Source organism: Dermochelys coriacea, chromosome 3 (genome assembly GCF_009764565.3).
Source record: "Dermochelys coriacea isolate rDerCor1 chromosome 3, rDerCor1.pri.v4, whole genome shotgun sequence".
In the NCBI taxonomy this organism is placed as follows: Eukaryota; Metazoa; Chordata; order Testudines; family Dermochelyidae; genus Dermochelys; species Dermochelys coriacea.
In genome coordinates, this window is record NC_050070.1 from 63,306,619 (window position 1) to 63,327,040 (window position 20,422).

Genomic DNA, 20,422 nt, shown 5'->3' on the forward strand with positions numbered 1-20,422 from the left:
GGATGGAAACACCACTGAGATGGCCAACAATCAGAGAAAACAGACACAAGAGTATGTCGAATCATCCAAGGACGTACTAGCTCGGGAGACAGGTACTCATGTGAGGATCCAGCCATTAGAGAGAGACCATAATGAGTGGGCTAAAGGAGCTGTGGGCAGTGCAGTGGCACCCAGGTCATATGAGGTGATTACAAAGAGGGACAAATCTTGCTTATGTTAAAAGCTGGCCTTTCCCCAGAGCAATTCAGTCAAGTTTGAGAGAGACCAGGTGGTTTTAAGGATTGTGATGGGGTCACTCCAGGTTAATTAGGACACCTGGGGCCAATCAAGGGCCTGCCGGAACCTATTAAAAGCGTCCCCTCCAGTCAAATAGGTGCACGCAATAGGAGCTGTTGGAAGCTGGCATGCTACTGGAGAGCTGGATAGGGCAGATACTGACAAATGCAGGAGACAGACCTCACAGGTACAGAGGTGAAGCGCAGGGGAAACCCAGCCCCTCCGGGCCCCAGAGGTTTGGGGAGAAGAAACCCCGCCAGAGGGAGAGACTGAACTAGGTGCCTGGCCTGCTGCTACTATGCCCGGAAGAGGTAGTGGCAGGGTGGCCAGGGGGAACCCCTGCTCAGACAAGGTGGGGACAGTAACCCACGGGTGTGGAGAAATTGCTAGGGAGAGAGGAATCCCCCAGCCTGCTGCTAAGAGGAAGTGTGGAACCCACTCAGGTGGAGAAAGAGCTCTGCCACACAATATATTAAAAACTACAATGGGATTTAAATATATGATCCTAGACTACAATTACAGCAAGTAAGTAAGCTCTGCCCCCTGCTGGATGGTCCAGTGAGGCATACCTACTGCGATCAGATAAATCTGTTTCCCAGTCTGTCACCCTGCACCACACAGCACCGTAGAAGCCACGACAAAGAGAAGCTCTTAATATACTCCTATATACTCCGCTGACAGACTTGATTGACATTTGCTTGGCTTGCTTTTGCTAGTATCTTTCTGTCGGAACTCTGTAGAGGGCGTACCATATCACAATATTGTTTCTAATGTACCCAACCTCATGATCACCAACTACTTCATTACTGGCAATATTGCAACAGTTTCTAATATACCCTGTCTCATGATCAACAGTTGCCTCATCATTGATTTTCCCTGCCAATTTCAGTGCTACATGACCAAACACCCTTCAGCTAATGGTGGAATGGTACCTTAGTGATGTACTTGCTTAACAGATGTTGGCAAAGAAACAAAATGAAGTCACTCAGGATCTCCCGTGTCATTGAGATCTACAAAACAAACCAAGTTTGAAGAAAAATTTAGAGTTTTGTTTTAAAATCGGCCAAAATCACTGGTTTTCTCTTGAAGTAGGTAGCCGTAGGGTGGGTTGTGGGTGTCCCTCTCTGTCCGTCTGGAAGGGAGGCCATGCCCCTTGCTACAATGCCTCTAGAGGGACACAGTTCAATGGGAATTAGCACCAGGCCTCTGCCACTCAGTGGGGTAGTACAGTCAGTAACTTTGGAGCCCAGGCCCTCAGGCAGAGCAGATCACCAACCAGTTAGTCTGTTGGAAGGACTGCCAAAGTTACTGGGTTGCCAGAGATGCCAAGAAGCTGTTGGGGCTGCCATTAGCTGTTTACCCTTGCAAGACAAATGACAGCCCCAGGTATCCCCCAGGATGGGAGTGTAGAAAGTGACTGAGGGAAGCTGAACATAGCTCAGTGTGCTGCTGAATGACAGCTGGCTAGCGTGTTGCAGCTGGATGCCCCGCTGACCCAGTGGTGGATCATTCTCCCACTGTTAGGGCCTTGGGCTGGGAGTCAGGTGGACCCGGGTCTCACCCAGGCGTGACGGGGTCTCCACTCTAGGCCACAAGGCCTGCCTTTGTCGGTGGTCCACCAGAGCCAGGATCCATGACTGTTTGCTGCCCCCACCCTGCCTGAGGGCCTAGGCTTATAGACTTTGCTGTTCTGTCCCAACTACAAGCCAGATATTGTAACCGGGGGTGCTGACCCAAAACAGAGTAATGGGGCAGGGGTCTCAAGGCTATTGTGTGTGTGTGGGTGGGTGTTTGCAGTATTGTCACTCTTACTTCTGTGCTGCTGCCTTCCGAGCTGGGCAGTCAGAGGGCAGCCACGGAGAGCTTTCTGCAGCTGGAGGAGGTTCCCGGAGATGGGTCTGACCCAGCCTTTGGAGCAGCCCATGCAGAAGAGGAGGAAGCTCACCTCACCAGCCCATCCAGAACAAGCAGCTGGAGCCCAGTGCACAGTAGGATCCCTGGCTGGAGCACCCTCAGCCCTGCCTCTCCCTGGCTCCAGGCCCAGTACTTAAAAGTTAAAGGGGCCTTAGGCTGGCTGTGTGTGGGGGGTGACCGTGGCACCCCCCCCCACCATGATCTGGTCACTCATTCACCCACCTATGAGGCCAGCACTGCCCCCCCACCAAGTGATGACCCCCATACCATGTCACCCTCACTTCTGTGGCTGCTGCTGGTGGCAGCACTGCCTTCTGAGCTGGGCTCCTGGCCAGCAGCCACTGCCCTCCAGCCACCCAACTCTGTGAAATCTGGTCTCCCCTACAATAGCCAGATTTCACAGGGAAGATTAGATTTCATGGTCTGTGACACATTTTTCATGGCCATGAATTTGGTAGGGCCCTAATTATGATTGATATAATCACATACTCTTTTTGTGCAGTGCTCTTGCTTTATTGTGCAGTTTAAATGATGCACCATGAATGAGGCAAAGTTGTTTGTGTATTGGTGAAAGCAAAGGTCTTGTAAATTATCCATAATTGTGTAATTAAAGACTTCAGTGGAGCCACCAGTTTTCTTAAAGTTAAGCACATGTTTAAGTGCTTTGCTGGATCACATGCCATAGTGCTCAGTACATTGCAGAACTGAGCCATATGTGGCCCTTTCTGAGTACTGTTGAGGATAACCATTTGACTTCATGATCTAAGGCACAATAGGGACATAAAAAGAAGGGAAGGGTGAAGGAATGGAACATGATGCACAGCTTTTATTGATGAGTTATGAGACACAGTATAAAATCCTGGTCTGAGCGGTCAGTGATTTCACCCACCAAGAAACTAGCTGGAACTTGTAAATTGGTAAGACAAAGGAAATTCTGACAGCTTTTAGACTGAGAAGCTTTGTTCATTTATGTTGTGATGAAGGCAATATTTTCAGACTTCTCCATTCAAGCCTGTCTAGCTTTGCCTTTGTCATTTTTTGCACTTTTGCTTTAAATGTATGTATTTAAAATTATTTATTTTGTGATCTTTTATTTTCTCTCATAAACTCAATGAACATTTGTTGTCTAGACTTGTGCTGGGGAGAACTACTGTTGGGAGCTCTGTACAGAAGAACATTTTCTCCTGACCTGAAGGGAGGCAGATACAGGAGTGACAAAGTCACTAGTTGAGTTGTGGGGTCATTCTCAGTGTATGAGAATAAATGTATTATGCTGCCTCCCCCAGAATCTGTACTCCCTGAGAAACCCACAGCTCTATCCATGATAATTCCTTGTCACATTTCCCGCTAACCTGTTCATAGTGATAGTAACCATTTTCCCACTCCAAAGTAGTGAAATCTGTTATTTCAAAGTGTCTTTAAAAACAGTGACTATAGAGAATAAAGTATATGGCAGAATGGGATTTGGTGTTTAAGTGAGTGATATCATTAGAGTTTGAGAAGTTAGCAGCTTTTACTCATTGAGAAGAGAGAGTGAAGTGAGTACTGAGATAAAGTTGCTCACTGTAGCTTGTGTTTGGTGGTTTTATTTGTGTGTTTGTATTGTAGGATGAATAATGATAAAAGCTTGTTGAATCAGTTCTTAAAATTTTTTCTATGCTAATGTAATAGTTCAAGTCTTGCATCAAATTTTCTTACATTAAAGTTTTCACTTTTATGTAAGTTAATAAATATGCAGTTCCTCTGATAAGATTTTAAAATGTATTTCATGATCAGTTTAGTATTTCTTGCTACTATTTCCCCTCCTTACTTACAGAGGAAAATCTGCAAAAGGCACCACACTTGTATTTTTCAAACTAGATTACTTAGCCCATAAGAGGTGACTCAACGAGTCAACAGGCACAAGCTGACAAGGTGGGCAGAGATCTTGGCAAGCTCATACAAAATAAACAGAAATTAATTAACAGAAATATTGGGGTGGTCTGAATTTGCACACCAATTTTATGAGACAAACATTTGTGGTATGCAGTAGACACTCAGAACTGTCACTTATTTGAGAAACATTAAATGGGAAGAAGAAAAACTTTTTGCAGTATTTCTCTGTTCTTGCACACTTTTTCAAGAGTCACTGAATAAATCAGTTTGCTCTGCCCAATGCCAAGAAAATTCCTCTCCATTTTTGCCTCATCATTGCCCCATTTTAAACCTGCGTTGATGGTGAGGCAGAGGACAGCATTTCTTCCACCCCAGTAACATCCCCTTTGTCTCTTCCAGTCTGAACCGGTTTTCCTACTTTTGGCATGCAAGGATCCAGATGGATTCTTTTAAACTAGTTATGCACGTGTGTGCAAAGGCACAAGAAGTTTATCCCAGGACAGTAGAAAGTAGTTCAGTAGTAAGATATATTGAGAGAAGTATATTCTTTGTGGTTATGTAATGCTGAAAGTTCTTGACTGTGGAACAAATTAAAGGTTGGATTCATCTTAATCAATAGAGTGTATATTGTGAAGTACACTCTTGCCCTATTTATTAAGAATGTATTTCCTTGTGCTGGTATTTAATCTGGCACGCCAAATGTTCATTTGCCTAAGGCTGAACTCCAGCACCATTGTCGTACTGGTACATATATGTTTATCCACTGTGATTTATAACTTCAGTCAATGCGCTTGGCCTTCACTGCACAGATTCTGAAAAGAACCAAAATTATGGCCACCGAAGCAGAACTGAAATGAATATGGGCCTTAATTTTTAATGTTTTTTCCCCTTTTAGTGGGTTTAGCATTTGCATCTCACTCCAACTGTTAGAATTTGCTGTTCTAGAAAAAACAATGTGTTTTGTATTATGCTTTCTCTTTATGGTACAGTTTACAGCTGCAAAAAATATAATTTTAATTCAGACTCATCTGATTAGAACCATGTTGTGCTTCTAACCATAAATTTACCATATCCCACAAAGTTGATAGAAATGAGAAGTTTTTGATCCATAATAAATTTTAGTGGGGAGGAGGGGGAAGCCTCCAAACCTCCCATGACTCTAGGACTTGTGTTTTCTGGGCTGTGATGTGGTGATCTTTTCCATTTTATCTCTAGTAGCTTATTGTGGTTCAGTAACATCAGCATTTTTTAAACTGTTATGTAAACATAACTAATGATTAGTTCAGGCAGCTATCTGAGTTATGAACTCTTCAGTAGTCATTTTAGGTTGTTATAGTTGATACTGAGCAGGCCTATATATTATGCTGTCAAATCACTGACTTGGTGTTTAATTCAAATTAATATAAAAATCCCTTCTATTTTAATTGGCTTCACATTGCTTTTAAACCCTATGATTTTAATCTGACATAGATTGACTATGACAGGCTCTGCTGTAAAGCAGCAGCTCTGTAAAATAATTAAGACATCGTGGAACACTTTTAACTTCTTTTATGCTTCAAAAACCTAATAATGCAAGGTTTGATAACATTTTATTTTGCTTAGCATAAGGAATAAACCAGAATGAATTATGGCTTTGCTTAACTGCTGAATGGAAGTAGAGCCTTATGATTAGCTGTCGATGTCATGCCCAATGATCCCTAGTAAAAGCATGGAAACGGTTTTTTTCTGTACTAATTTTCAGTTCATCATAGCAATAATAAACTTCTTGGGTTTGAAATCACTTGGCCTTTGGCCTCATTCCTCACAGCACATCAGCGGAGTGTGCTAATTCCCTAGAAATTGCTGGTTTTGTCCGACTATTTATTTAAGTCATTGTGCCTGAAGTTAATAGGAAAAAATAAGTGCTTGTCAGATTCACATACGTACTTATAGATCACTCACTACATGGAATTTTTTTCTGAAGCACATGCTGCATGGTGAAGCTTTTAGGTTTTTTTAAAGCATTGATTCATTTAAAAAATATTTTTTGTTTCATATTTTGATACTTTCCTGTGGTTATCTTTTTATATTAATGATGTGGCTGAAGCAGCATTATATGTAGGAAGAGATGTACTTCATAATACAGTGCCATCTGTGTTTTCATGTAAGGGGTCCATTGTTGTCTTCCATATTATAAGTCATTTCTTCTCATATGTGTGTAAAATATACATTGACGTGTACACATATATAAAATTATATAGCTATACATAGAAGGGTTGCGTTTGACTACCTCTGCACAGGTGTTCATTGGTGGTAGGAGTCACGCAGAAAGTCTTTTTTCTGTCATTGTTTCTTGCTCCCTTGTGTGGTGGTTAGACACAGTTTCACTCCTCACCTTTCCTGAGTGCCAGGATTGTTTCAAGCTACAGTTCTTGGCTACCCTAGCATAGGGTCGGAGGAGAAGGTAGAAGCTGTATTGATTTCTAGGCTAGCACAGGGGGATGTATGCTACACTCTTGCAAAGAGGTCTCCTGTCCCTGAGGACACTACCTGAGTAAGTCTCTTATTGTAACCCATTTCTTAAAGCACAAATCTGGTCCAGTGAATATAGAGTATATTAGGATGATGCTGAGTTCTCAAGTGGCAGCTCTTCTCTCCCCACTTGCAGAGATTTTGGGGCCTGCAGAAAGATACACAGCTGCTTATAGTCTAACTGTAATTGGTCTTTTGGGAGGAAGTGAAGTAATGTGCACATCCACATATAGGACAGCAAGAGGCAAGAAACAATCCTGATCTGAACTGATTACAGCATGGAAATGAGCTGGGGAAGTAGGTAACATCCCATAATCCTCTACATCGGATCATGAGGGAATTACAGTTGATTCCTTAACAACCCAATTCCAGAGAATATCATTCTCACTTCACATGTAGTTTCTATGAAACACTCAGTGATACCCTAACTACCCATTATTAAAACTATAGGGTGCTACCTGCTGATACTAAGTTCCTGAATGGTAGTTGTAGGAGCAGGACTGTTCCCTAAGAACAAAAGGCTTATCAATTTCAGTCACCTTCTGGTTGACTGGAAATAAAGATAATCCTAAGAAAGGAGGGACTATAAAATATGTTACATACATTTCTGAGATCCTAACATTCCCAGTGCTCTAGATTGCTGGTGATGGGTTACCCACCTACCTTACCTGCCGTAGCACTAGCATAAAAGAAAATGAACATGAAGCACTTTCCTATTTATACTAAGAACAGTAGCCACATATAGGTATTTCCTACATTATAGATACCACCAAAGCTGCTTAAAATAGTTGTGCTGTGTTCGTCACAACACAGGAGTCTGTGAAAGCTCGATTTAAAATCTACTGGCTGTGCTACAGGTACTGCAGCTGAGGAAATGTCATTGAAAGACCCTCAGTGTCACAGGTATCTGTATATGGAGGAGTTTTTGTTTAACATTATTTCTAGAAGGAAATTTAGATGATATCCATACAGAGCACAAGAAAATTCTGTCTGCAATTATCTCACAAAGAGTAAAAGTTGATGGAGAATTAATATCAAACATGTCTGAGTCAGATAGGAAAGTCTGCGTTTCAAAGAAGCTGCCAAAATTGAAATGTTCACTTTCTAAAACACATATAGCCCAAAACACTCTTCAAAAAATTAACAAGTTGTCTCTAAAAAAGCCAAAAAACATGTTTTCTTAATCTATATATGGAAGTTTCTGATTTTGGAAAAATTTACCAGGGTAGCTGGAATAGTTCCTGAGATATTTTGGCTTGAAAGAGACTTTTCACTCACTGTCATCAGAGAATTATTGCATTTTATCCAGTAGAGCAGGCAGGATGCTGATCACAGCGCTGCTCTTATTAATCATCTAGACCACTGAGTCTGGAAATATGGGGCTTCTTGGTCCTAAGGCCCATGTGGGCGATACAGCATCCCCCTTAGATAGAAAACACCAGCAGGGAGGTGGGGAGAGACATGCTGCTTTCCTCTCACTCCCATTGTACTAAGTGTTTTAAATGAGCAACTATCCCAGAATGCTGGAGTTGTACTTGCTTTTAACAATGGTGCTAGGGGTGACCTTGTGAATTACAGACCAATGAGCCTAGCTACAGTACTAGGTAAAATGGTCACACGTCGGTGATTAAAGATACAATTATAAACAACCTAGATGACCTTATATGGTGAGAAGTACAAGTTTGGGAGACCTCCGGGGCACTTTCTTGGTGCAGTGTGGCTCCTCTGTCACAGCCCTAGTTTTGGCCTTAAATCACTGAGGATGAAATTCTGCCCCTCCCCCATCGACATTAGTGGGAATTTTCATCCTGAGTTCCTCTTTTATAGTATCTCATCTCTTTTACTTCAGCATCTGCACTATAAGGTTGGTTGGCCCAAAATGCAACATCTTTTTCTTATCAATTGGCAGAGCAGTACAGTTTGGTGGATAGGGTGCTATTAAAACAAATACTTCCACGTTTTCTCTCTGTTTTTGGCAGAAAAAATGGGTATGTTTAAAAAAAAAAAAAAGTTAACTGTCCTGAATGTAGGAACAACATTATAGTAAATTAAATAGTTTGCTCTCAAAACAGAATGAATAAAAATGCTGAGACAGCATGTTGTGGTGACCAAATTTTATATTAAAAGTATCTTCACTGGATCCTTTTCAAAGAGTCCTTCTCACATTAGGCAACATTCCTGGTGTACCTTCCTGACACTGATTTCAGTGAAGTTACCTCAGGGATGAATTTGGCCCATTGCATTTGATAGGTCCCCATTTAGATAACCCAATAAATAACTGGCTCTTGTTATACATGAGGAGAAGTAAGTAAATCTATATAGCAGCTATCCATTAGCATGTCATCATCAGTGGCCAGTAGAACATAAAGTAAATAATGTGTTATACATTCTGCTGAGATGGCACTGTTAATTCATTTCATAATGACACCTGTACTAAATTGATTGGCAGGAGCAGCAGCAAAGACAGGACCCTTCCTTTGAGTCACATGGGGAAAACAAGTAGTGCCGCTATTGTAGATTAGTTTTCCAAAAGAACTATAGACAATTTCATGAGGTACACATGGGTTAACAGATATGTCTATTTACTGAGCACTTGCTCAGTCCTCTGAATAAAAGGCCACTGTTGTGGGTCTCAAGTGAGGCACTCAGAGATGGAGGTACCCACATTTCTGGGTATTTTTTGAACGTTTGGCTTTAATGTATTCTGTGATATTCTGCAGTTATCCTAACAGACTCCCTAACTTGGAGCCACTCACTGCTTAGTATTTCTTCTTTAAAAAAATTTTGAAAGTGGTAAAAGAAAAGATTATGGCCTTTTTTTTTCTTTCTTTAAATATGGGTGCCTAAAATTAGGCTTCTAACTGTATGTATTTTAGATACCTAAATATATGGCCTGACTTTCAAAAGTGCTGGGCATCCACAACTCCCAATGAAGCTCATGTACATTTCAATTGACTTCAGTGGGAGCTTCCGAGTGCTCATCACTGTTGAAAGTCAGGCCACTTATTAGATGCCTAAATATAGATTTAGAAGCATATTTTTTTTTGTCAAAAATTGCTGCCTACTTAATCTAAATGTTTTTACATTTTTACCTTTGAAAATAAACAAATTAAATGATGCATTTATGGATAAGGCATTTAAATCTGTTTAAAAAAACTAACATAGACCTTAAAAATCATAATTACTTTCTTTTTACACCTTTCCTTTAATTAAAAAAAAAAGATAAGAAACAAGCATCATAACTCACTGACAGTGACATCAACCTACCTGGTTTAATGTGCTATTTCTGTTCATGGGTGAAATTCTGACCCCACTGAAGTCGACAGGAGCTTTACATTTCACTCTATATTTTTAAAGTTGTTATCCTGCTGTGATGGAATTCAGTAGCAAAACTCCTATTTGTTTCAGTGGAAGGAGGATTAGGCTATTAAAAGTTATTTGGGAGAGTAACTCTGAAACAATGGATTTGAACTCAGTACTATATATATGAGTACAGTGAGCAGGATTTGACCAGTTATCCTCAGTCTGTTGATTTGTGTGTGTTCATTATTCTAAGATGTCTCAAGTCTCAGGTGCTTTATAAATAGAAAGAACACTTGTGTGTTCTTCATGAAGATTCCCTGAATTAAATCATTTATGGACAAGTAGAGGGATGCAGTTATTCCTGCTGGGATAGCAGGAGTTGCATGGTGAACAGCATTGTGTTTTACTCCTTCAAGGTGAAATGATCTTGTCAGGCTTTGCGGGGGTAGAGGTCGGATGTATATTTGCCTTGCAAATGTATTATACCTAGAATATTCTGGTTTCAGAGTAGCAGCCGTGTTAGTCTGTATTTGCAAAAAGAAAAGGAGTACTTGTGGCACCTTAGAGACTAACAAATTTATTTGAGCATAAGCTTTCGTGAGCTACAGCTCACTTCATCGGATGCACCGATGAAGTGATCTGTAGCTCACGAAAGCTTATGCTGAGATAAATTTGTTAGTCTCTAAGGTACCACAAGTACTCCTTTTCTTTTTTCTAGAATATTCAGGAATTTGTTGTTTTAAATGTACTTAAGATTTCTTTAGGAATAAGAAAAAATTAAAATTTGGAATGAAGAATGCTTTCCCTTTTCTTCTTCTTTGATTATTTTCTCTACACATACTGTACTCTTTCCCCCCCACACACACTCCCCCAAGTAAGCATTATTAACGATGAGCTATGCACAATAGAGTTAGAGGCTGGTGAACAGGATAGCCCAGGATTACAGTAAATTGCCATCCAGACATCTTTCTCTACCAAAAAGGAGTGAGTTTCATATCTGAGCAATGTTCAGATTTTAGTGAAGTAATCTGTTCAAAGTTGCTTGTTTATTATTTACCTTAGTTTAACATTTTTGTCAGAGTACATGTGAACGTAATTTTGATACTGTGTGAATAAAATCAGTTTTTATGAGGAATTAATTATTTAGTTAAAATGCTAGGGATTTAGACATAGCAAACTTTACCCTGTATGCGATACATGTAGGAGGATGGGATGTTAGATATTTTGGCAACTCTGAGAAGGTTATACTTTTGTGGATTTGTAATAGAAGTTTTTTTCTGATAACACTGTGTTGTGCGCTGTATTTAATCCACAGTGACAAGCTGATAAAAAGCAAGAGGAATGAATTAAAGTTCTTGTCCAGTGCTAGAGAAATTCTGTCACTGACCGTTAGGTTTTCCCTTTACATTATCTACACCACAATTTGATACTGTCTACATATGTGCCAAAATTATCTGGTTTTGTTTAATAGCAATTTAAAGAAAAATACGGCATAGCCGAGTTAAGATGAAATGATAAACGGAAAAGATATGAGACATGCTATGAAAACTTTTATAATATGTACAGCTGCGCAAATTTGATTGGAAAAAGTTGATATTTGGTTTCAGTTTGCAGCGATGGCAATGCAAACAGTGTTTGAAATAAAAAACAGTAGATGTTAGCAAGAATATAGTCTTCCACTGCCAAAACTGATATTGTGCTGTATTAGTAGCTGTAGCAGAAACAGATTAATAGTAGAGTATATTTAAAGAAAAATTCCAGTGCAATATAAGAGATTCTAATCACTTCATCTGCAGCAGTTAGGATGAGTAGCACTTATTCAGATGAGTAGTCCCAATGATTTCAATATTGCAGAACAAACCTTGAGTTAATTTGGAACTATCTCAGGTCCCAGGTAAGTGGCTTCTACACACATGGGACTCTCAGTTGATTGAATAATAGCATCAGAGCCAGGGTAGCTGCAGAAGTGAGCTCTTAAAACTGAGCCAGAAGTTCCAGAAGACGAAATGCCAAAACCATTTAAAAAAATCTGAGGCCATGAGGGGCAGAGGCTACATTAGGGAGGCAACACAGTGCCATGTGAAACTTAAGGAGCTCAGACAAGTGTACCAGAAAACCAAAGAATCAAACGGACACTCCGGGACAGAGCCCCAGACATGCCGCTTCTATGCTGAGCTGCATGCAATTTTAGGGGGGACCGCCACCATTACCCCACCCCTGTCCGTGGACTCCAATGATGGGGTACACTCTGCCATGGCTGAGGATTTTGCAGATGGGAAAGATGAGGAGGACGACGAGCTTGGGGAAAACACACAGCACACCGTTCTCCCCGACAGCCAGGATCTTTTTACCACCCTGAGTGAAATACCCTCCCAACCCAATGAAGCCAGAGAAGGGACCTCTGGTGAGTGTACCTTTTTAAATACATGTTATAAAAGCAAATGTTTTTTAATGATTAAGTAGCCCCAAGGACTTGGGTTGCATTAGTGGCCAGTACTGCTACTGGAAAAGTCTCTTAACGTGTCTGGGGATGAAGCGGAAATCCTCCAGGGACATCTCCATGAAGCTCTCCTGGAGTTACTCTAAAAGCCTTTGCAGAAGGTTTCTGGGGAGAGCAGCCTTATTTCGTCCTCCTTGATAGGTAGCAAGTAATCTGGTATCATTGCATGACAAAGCCTGGCAGCGTATGGTCCTGGTGTTTGCTGGCATTCAAGCAACATCCATTCTTTATCTCTCTGTGTTGTCCTCAGGAGAGTGATATTGTTCATGGTAACCTGAATGAAATAGGGGAATTTGATTACGGGGAGATTCAGAGGTGCCCGTTCCTACTGGGCTGTTTGCCTGTGGCTGAAAATAAATCCTCCCCGCAGTTAGCCAGGCGGTGGGAGGGGGGGCCACTGGTACTGAGCTGTTTGCGTTTGGCTAGCAGGGATCTTCCCTGATATGATCCACACGGTGGGGGAAGGGGAAAAGCGATCATCCCAGAGAAATGGATGAGGGGAGGGGGTTTACTGCTGCTGCATGTTAACAGGAAAACTGCAGCAGTAAAAGCAATGGGCTTTGCTTCGTATGGGAAAGGAGGGGGCTGCTATTATGAAGGTTGCAGAAACCAAAAGACTATAGCTTACCATGGCTGTCTGCAAGCCAAATTCGGTTGCCTGGCCCTGCGTGTGTGATCTAACACCAAAGCCGCTGGCACTCAATATAAGATGCAAAATGCAACCTTGTACCAAAATCACATGTGCTATGTAATGTAAATAGCGTTGTTCACCAAGAAAGAGTGTAGCCATTGTTCTGTAAAATGTATCTTCACTCCCTTTTTTTCCTCCAACAGCTGCAAATGTTTCAAGCCTCCCTCCTCCGTCCCAAAGGTTATCTCAGATAAGGCGGTGAAAAAAACGCATGCGCGATGACATGTTTTCTCAGCTCATGCAATTGTCCAGCACTGACAGAGCTGTGTGGAGGGACACAATAGCAGAGTACAGGATGGTGGCAGATGAATGTGAGGAGAGGTGGCGGCAGGAAGATCAGAGGAGGCATGAGGAAACGCTGGGGCTACTGCGGGATCAAACGGACATGCTCTGGCGTCTGGTGGAGGTTCATGAAAGGCAGCAGGATCACAGACTGCAGCTACACCCCCTGGTTAACCGCCCTCCCTCCTCCCCAAGTTCCATAGCCTCCTCACCCAGACGCCCAAGAACGCCGGTTGGAAGGCTCCAGGCACCCAACCACTCCACCCCAGTGGACAGCCCAAGCAAAGGAAGGCTGGCATTCAATAAGTTTTAAAGTGGCCTTTTTCTTCCCTCTTACCATCCTCCCACACCCCACCCGGGCTACCTTGTGAGTTATCTCCCTATTTTTATAATTGATTAATAAAGAATACATGTTTTTTAAATGATAGTGACTTATTTCCTTTGCAAGCAAGCTGTGATCGAAGTGGGGAGGGCGGGTGGCTTATAAGGAATTTAGAGGCAACCAAGGGGGCAGGTTTTCATCAAGGAGAAACAAACAGAAGTGTCACACAGTACCTTGGCCAGTCATGAAACTGGTTTTCAAAGCATCTCTGATGCTCACCGCTTCCTGCTGTGCTCTTCTAACTGCCCTGGTGTCTTGCTGCACGTATTCAGCGGCCAGGTGATTTGCATCATAAACGTTTTCCCCCTTACTCTCACAGAGATTGTGGAGCACACAGCAAGCAGCAATAACAATGGGAATAGTGGTTTTGCTGAAGTCTGAGCGAGTCAGTAAACTGCGCCAGCGACCCTTTAAGTGTCCAAATGCACACTCTACCACCATTCTGCACTTGCTCAGCCTATAGTTGAACAGCTCCTGAGTACTGTTCAGGGTGCCTGTTTACGGCTTCATGAGCCATGGCATTAAGGGGTAGGCTGGGTCCCCAAGGATAACTATAGGCATTTCAACATCCCCAACACTTATTTTCTGGTCTGGGAAGTAAATCCCTTCCTACAGCCATTTAAACAGACCAGAGTTCCTGAAGACGTGAGCCGTCCCATGTTGATGTTGGTGAAACGTCCCTTGTGATCCACCGGTGCTTGCAGCACCATTGAAAAGTACCCCTTGCTGTTTATGTACTGGCTGCCCTGGTGGTCCAGTCCCAAGATAGGGATATGTGTTCCATCTATAGCCTCACCACAGTTAGGGAATCCCATTGCAGCAAAGCCATCTAGTATGACCTACACATTTCCCAGAGTCGCTACCTTTGATAGCAGCAGCTCAATGATTGCGCTGGTTACTTGCATCACAGCAACCCCCACAGTAGATTTGCCCACTCCAAATTGATTACCGACTGACTGGTAGCTGTCTGGCGTTGCAAGCTTCCACAGGGCTATTGCCACTCGTTTGTGAACTGTGAGGGCTGCTCTCATCTTGGTATTCTTGCGCTTCAGGGCAGGGGAAAGCAAGTCACAATGTTCCATGAAAGTTCCCTTACCCATGCAAAAGTTTCGGAGCCACTGGGAATCATCCCAGACCTGCAACGCTATGCGGTCCCACCACTCTGTGCTTGTTTCCCGGGCCCAGAATCAGCGTTCCACGGCATGAGCCTGCCCCATTAACACCATGATCTCCAAGTTGCAGGGGAACACGGTTTTAGAGAAAAGTGTGTTCATGTCCTCATCAGCGCACTGCCGTCGCCTCCTCGCCTGGTTTTTCAGGTGCTGGTTCTGCATACACTGCACGATAATGTGCAAGGTCTTTACAATGGTCATAACTGCTGCGTTGAGCTGATCGGGCTCCATGCTTGCTGTGCTATGGCATCTGTTCCTGCTCGGGCAATCCAGGGAAAAGGGCGTGAAACGATTGTTTGCCATTGCTCTGGCGGAGGGAGGGGCAACTGACAACATGGCTTACAGGGAATTAAAATCAACAAAGGGGGTGGCTTTGCGAGAAACAGAATGTCCCCCTCAAGGATTGAACTCAAAACTGGGTTTAGCAGGCTGTTGATTTCACGGTGGGAGGGAGGAGAAAATGAATACAAAACAAATCTGGTCTATTTCTTGTTCTGATCTACTTCATCTATCTTTATACATCTTGCTGGCAGCAGACTGTGCAGTCCGACCGCTAGCCATCATCCTCTCCTGTGTGCTCGGCAGAAGATGGTGCAGTACAACTGCTGGCCATAGTCTTCTGCTGGCAGCAAATTAAAAGACAGTGCACTGCCGGTAGGACTGAATAGCCATGAGATGAAACTTAAAAGGGAAATGACCTGGCTGAGTCACTCCCATGTTTGCCCATCGAGGTCGGTTAAAAGAGCACCCTGGACTACGTCAACGACGGCTACCAGTCATACTGCACTGTCTGCTGCCAAAAGGCAATAAACTGCTGCTGTATAGCAATGCAGTACCACATCTACCAGCACTCAGAAGACATACAGTGACTGGCTCCATGCTTGCCGTGGTATGGCGTCTGCACAGGTAACTCAAGAAAAAAGGCGCAAAATGATTGTCTGCCATTGCTTTCACGGAGGGAAGGGGGTCCTGATGATACGTACCCGCGACAATGTTTTAACCCCATCAGCCACTGGGATTTCTACCCAGAATTCAAATGGGTGGTGGAGATTGCGGGATTTGTGGGATAGCTACCCACAGTGCAATGCTCCGGAAGTCGACGGTTGCCTCAGTACTGTGGACACACTCCACCGACTACATGTACTTAGAGCATTTGTGTGGGGGGACCCACAATCGACTGTATAAAAATGCTTTCTACAAAACCGACTTCTATAAATTTGACCTAATTTTGTAGTGTAGACAAGGCCCAAGAGAGCAAGAGGGACACACCCTTTTGCTCTCTTCCAGGTTGTGTACGGCTCTGTCATTTGCATCCCCTCAAAGTACTGGTACACTTGTTCAAACTTTGCAAACTGCCACGTTGTCTGATGGCTCTATTTCCTGAAATCCTGACAGTTTATGCAAAGGCATCTGGCTGTACTGGGGTAGCAAGCCTTAAACCGGACAGCTCCTTTTAGGATCTCACCCTCCATCAAAGTTACCAAAATTATTTTCTAATCTGTTTTGTTCTGGGCCTTTTTTGTTTTTTTTCTGCCACAAATTTTCAGCAATGAGCATCTCATACTAAGAAGATGGACGGGTTGGTGCATATTTCTGATGTGAAACATTTGCAATGGTTTTGTTTGATTGTTTTAATTCCACCTTTACAGTCTGCAGCACATGATTAAAAGTGATCCTGCTGCTAACTGCCTGTATTTTCCTTGAGCAAAACTGCTTAATTTCTGCTTTGTGGAAACTTAGGAGACTCGGATAGGTAGGAAAAACAAAGGAAACATGGCTGAAGATTTTGTTGGCGGCTTTCAGGTCTGAGAATAACGAATGAAACAAGTATTGTTTGACCTACTTCCAAAAGGGAAGAGGAGTTTCTTTGAAATAAAAAGCTATAAAGTGTTCTTCTTTCTTTGGAAGAAAAAAACGTTGTGTAATCTCCAGGATTTAAAACTGGAATTCATTGTGTGATTACTGCTGAGACCTATTGTTCACTGAAAGGCTTGACAGTTCTTGTGTTAAGCTTCTTGTGAAGGTGAATTTTCAGTGCATTTAGTAAATGTGTTTTAGACAAGTTTTTATAAGGAAAAATAACAGTGGAAAAGATGAAACCCTGCAAATCTTAGGAACATCTGCACATCTTGCTGCTGGCATTCCTCCACCTTTGGTCCCTGGAAACACTGCTCAAGCAAGGGAGCCACTCCCCCAGGGACTCTGTCCAGCCATGGCTGCCCTTGATGGGGGTGGAAGCGGGAAAGAGGTGCTCCCCTGTAGGAAGGAAGCTCCACGGTGAAAGTATTACATCTGTATAAAGACCATGAGGAGTCTGGTGGCACCTTAAAGACTAACAGATTTATTTGGGCATAAGCTTTCGTGGGTAAAGAACTTCTCTGAAGAAGTGGGTTTTTTTACCCATCAAAGCTTATGCCCAAATAAATCTGTTTAGTCTTTAAGGTGCCACTGGACTCTCTTGTTGTTTTTGTGGACACAGACTAATACGGCTACCCCTCTGATACATCTGTATAATTTCTCCGGAGCCCACAAAGGGATGATGTGCATCCACTCTTCTTCTCACCTTGCCTCTACCCTACTCTTCTCAACCTGAGTCCTCTCACGGTTTCCTTGCCTGCCATGAAACCAAACCCCACAGAGGGCCACCTGTGGATTTTGGGGATGGTTTCATAACGGTGACTGACCCAACTCCTTCTGTGCATGCTAGTAGGGGGACATCAATGTACAAAGGGGACTCTGGACTAGGGCAACACAAAATGACCCATTTCATCTACAGCACCAGTAATCCATATTTATGGATTATAAATGTGGTCAAAATTGAGACTCAAGAACAGTAGCTAAGGAATAAAATGTCATATTGTTTGTTTTAGAAAGATTTCAAATCGTAAAAGCTTTCACTTGCAGAAAGCTGCCCAGCTACTAATAAGCCTACAGTACTGATGCAAGTATCTACGCAAGCAAGCTTTCTAGTTTACTTTGCGCTTCCCCATATACAAAACAAACAGACAGCTAATGATTGGGTAAATACAATGGGACTGTACTTTGTGCACTGCATGTTCTAAGCTTGAGTGTTTTGGTCTGTCTTTTGTTTGTCTATTTTAATACTCTTTCACAACTACATTTTGTAATAATGGAATATTAGAGTTCCTAGTACAGTACAGAGACCTAACACAAGGAATGTATTATGCACACTTTTTTCAACCTGAAGAGTTCTCCAGTGCTGATTATTTTTGGCTTTTATTATATTATACTAATAAAATATGAACAGTAAGGGGATTTTACACTGTATGATTCGCTCATGCAGGGGTGTATGTCCAAAGCAAAACAAAATGTGAAATTGAGAAAAAAAGCATCAATCAAATTTTGGCATATCCATTTTCTTTTCCTTTTCTCCTTTTTTAAAATGAAATCCTTAAGTAAATTTCTTAAATTTACAAGAGCAACAGTTCTAGGTGAAAAAATTCCATTGGCTTATAACTCTTGCCAGTTGTGACTTTTGTATTCATCCACAGAAACCACATTCAAATATTATGAAGAATCTGACTTAGAAGCCACAAAAGCAAATCAATTCAGAGTTTAAAACCAGGCTGATTCTTGGGCTTCTGTGTGTTTCATTTTTCCTAGGTCTTGTAGCACATGTACAGAAGTAATGGCATTTCTTTTGTAACATGAACAGCTAGGCTGCAAGCTGCAGAGCTGGAGTACATCATTTTGAAATCTTTTTGTAGTTCTACTAATTTTAGCTTTCACTATTGTAGCTTCATAGGTGAGAGAGTGACCCTGGGAATCATTATCCAGGAAAACAAACTTGGATCCCTGTTAAAATAATAAAACTAATATTAAAGAAAAAATGTTTATACATATTTATTTGCTGTGAAAACTATGAGCAATTAACTGCATAGATTATGCTTAACGTCGAGTACAGGGTTGGTAATTTATAAATACATGTTAATAACCATCATATAAAGAACAAAACGCTAAACATATTAAATCACTTTTGAATCAGATTATAAAATTAGATGAGGGGAATGGAGTAGATGAAATCAATCTGAATTTTTGTATTTTGAGACAGTGCCTCATAAAGCTTTGCTAGAATAATTCATTCATATTAGCACAGTATAAGTACAATGAAATATACTGAGAACTGGGTAAAGGCTGTAAGGAAAGAATCATCTGTGTTAGACTCAGTTTATTTAACATCTTTATTAATAATCTGGAGGGAATAAGAAAGAAAAAACATGATCACAGATATTTCATAAATTCTCCATTTTTAGTTTTTAGAAGACAGAGGTTTTGATATTCAGGGGCATATCAATTAGATGCACTTCTACAACTAGTGCAGAAAGGGTTCTGAACAGGGACTCAAAAGACACATTTTTATTTCTTGGCTTACCCACCGATTTCCCTTCTAGTCCTACATTTCTGTGATTCTATGATATTCTGTGTGAGCTTGGACAAGTCACCTAATCTACCGTGTGCCTCAGCTCCTCATTGATAAAATGGGAGTAATACTTCCCTACTTCAACAAAGCATTGAACAAAAGGATAAAAAAAATCCTTTTATGATTATGAGGCACTCAGATACTATGGTGATGAGAGCTGTACGAGTACTTAGGGAGGGAGGTAGATAGTGACATGCACGGATACATGGTTAGAAATATTTTGTTTTGTTCAAAATAGTAAGACAGTTGAAGTAAGTTTTGCCAACAAAGATTTCAGGTGATTTATGAAACAAGTTAAGTCCAGTATCATTCAATATGATGACATCAATCTCTCTCCTCAATAAAATTCTAACACCTTTTGTCTTCCCATTTATGAAAGTGTACTGTCAGTTCACTTTTCAAAAGGTGTTTCGTTATTATTGCCAAAATTTCCTTGGCATCTTTTTTCATATCTTCCCCCTTATTGTCCCTGACACTCTGTCTAAAGATTCTTTTGTTGCTTCTATTTCAGAAGGGCACACGCTGATATATTCTGTATTGATTGTAGAACAGTGTTGGAATTAAGGCTTTCATCCACCCTTATTGAATTTCATTCAGTTTCTTTACAAAGTCAATTCTGTATTTTTTGCAAACACTGTTTGTGGCACTTGGTGAAGCAGTAGAATCAGATAAACATTAAAAGGAAGTAAAAACTTTTTTTTTCCTTTGCATTTATCTGTGACATATCTACCTACTACTTTATTCATCTGGCATTTAAAATGTTGTCTGCTGGAAAAATTGCTAATTTACTGGTATTTGATTTGTGAGAAGTGCATTTTAATTTCAGGTTATTCAGGTGCTAAACTGTTCATTGATCTTTTTATCTTAAGGGAATGTATGTTTATAGCGTAGTTTTTGAATAACAGCTGTGTTTTCCTGCCAAGGCGCTAGTAAGAGGCTAAATTTTTTGTTTTCTCTTCATTTGTATTCATGTAGAGTTAAAAAAAATTCTAGAATTTTTAGGCTACCCCTATAATTTGCTTTCTCCTTTTGTGCATTCCTCCGTATTTCTCTCAACACTCAGTTTTCTCTCTGC

General features: G+C 41.5%; 1 protein-coding gene across 3 annotated transcripts in view; it reads left to right on the forward strand.

Annotated features, from left to right (window-relative positions):
- BCKDHB (branched chain keto acid dehydrogenase E1 subunit beta) overlaps positions 1 to 20,422 on the forward strand; it is a 321,362-nt gene that overhangs the window by 241,481 nt on the left and 59,459 nt on the right. The window contains exon 10 of one of the 3 annotated variants that reach the window (XM_043510556.1): positions 6,713 to 6,800. The exons of the other annotated variants lie outside the window; for them this stretch is intronic. Within the exon in view, the coding sequence (XP_043366491.1) occupies positions 6,713 to 6,757 (45 nt within the window). The 3' untranslated portion in view covers positions 6,758 to 6,800. Of the gene's footprint in view, positions 1 to 6,712; positions 6,801 to 20,422 lie in introns of those variants that run through there. 3 annotated transcript variants of the gene reach the window in all.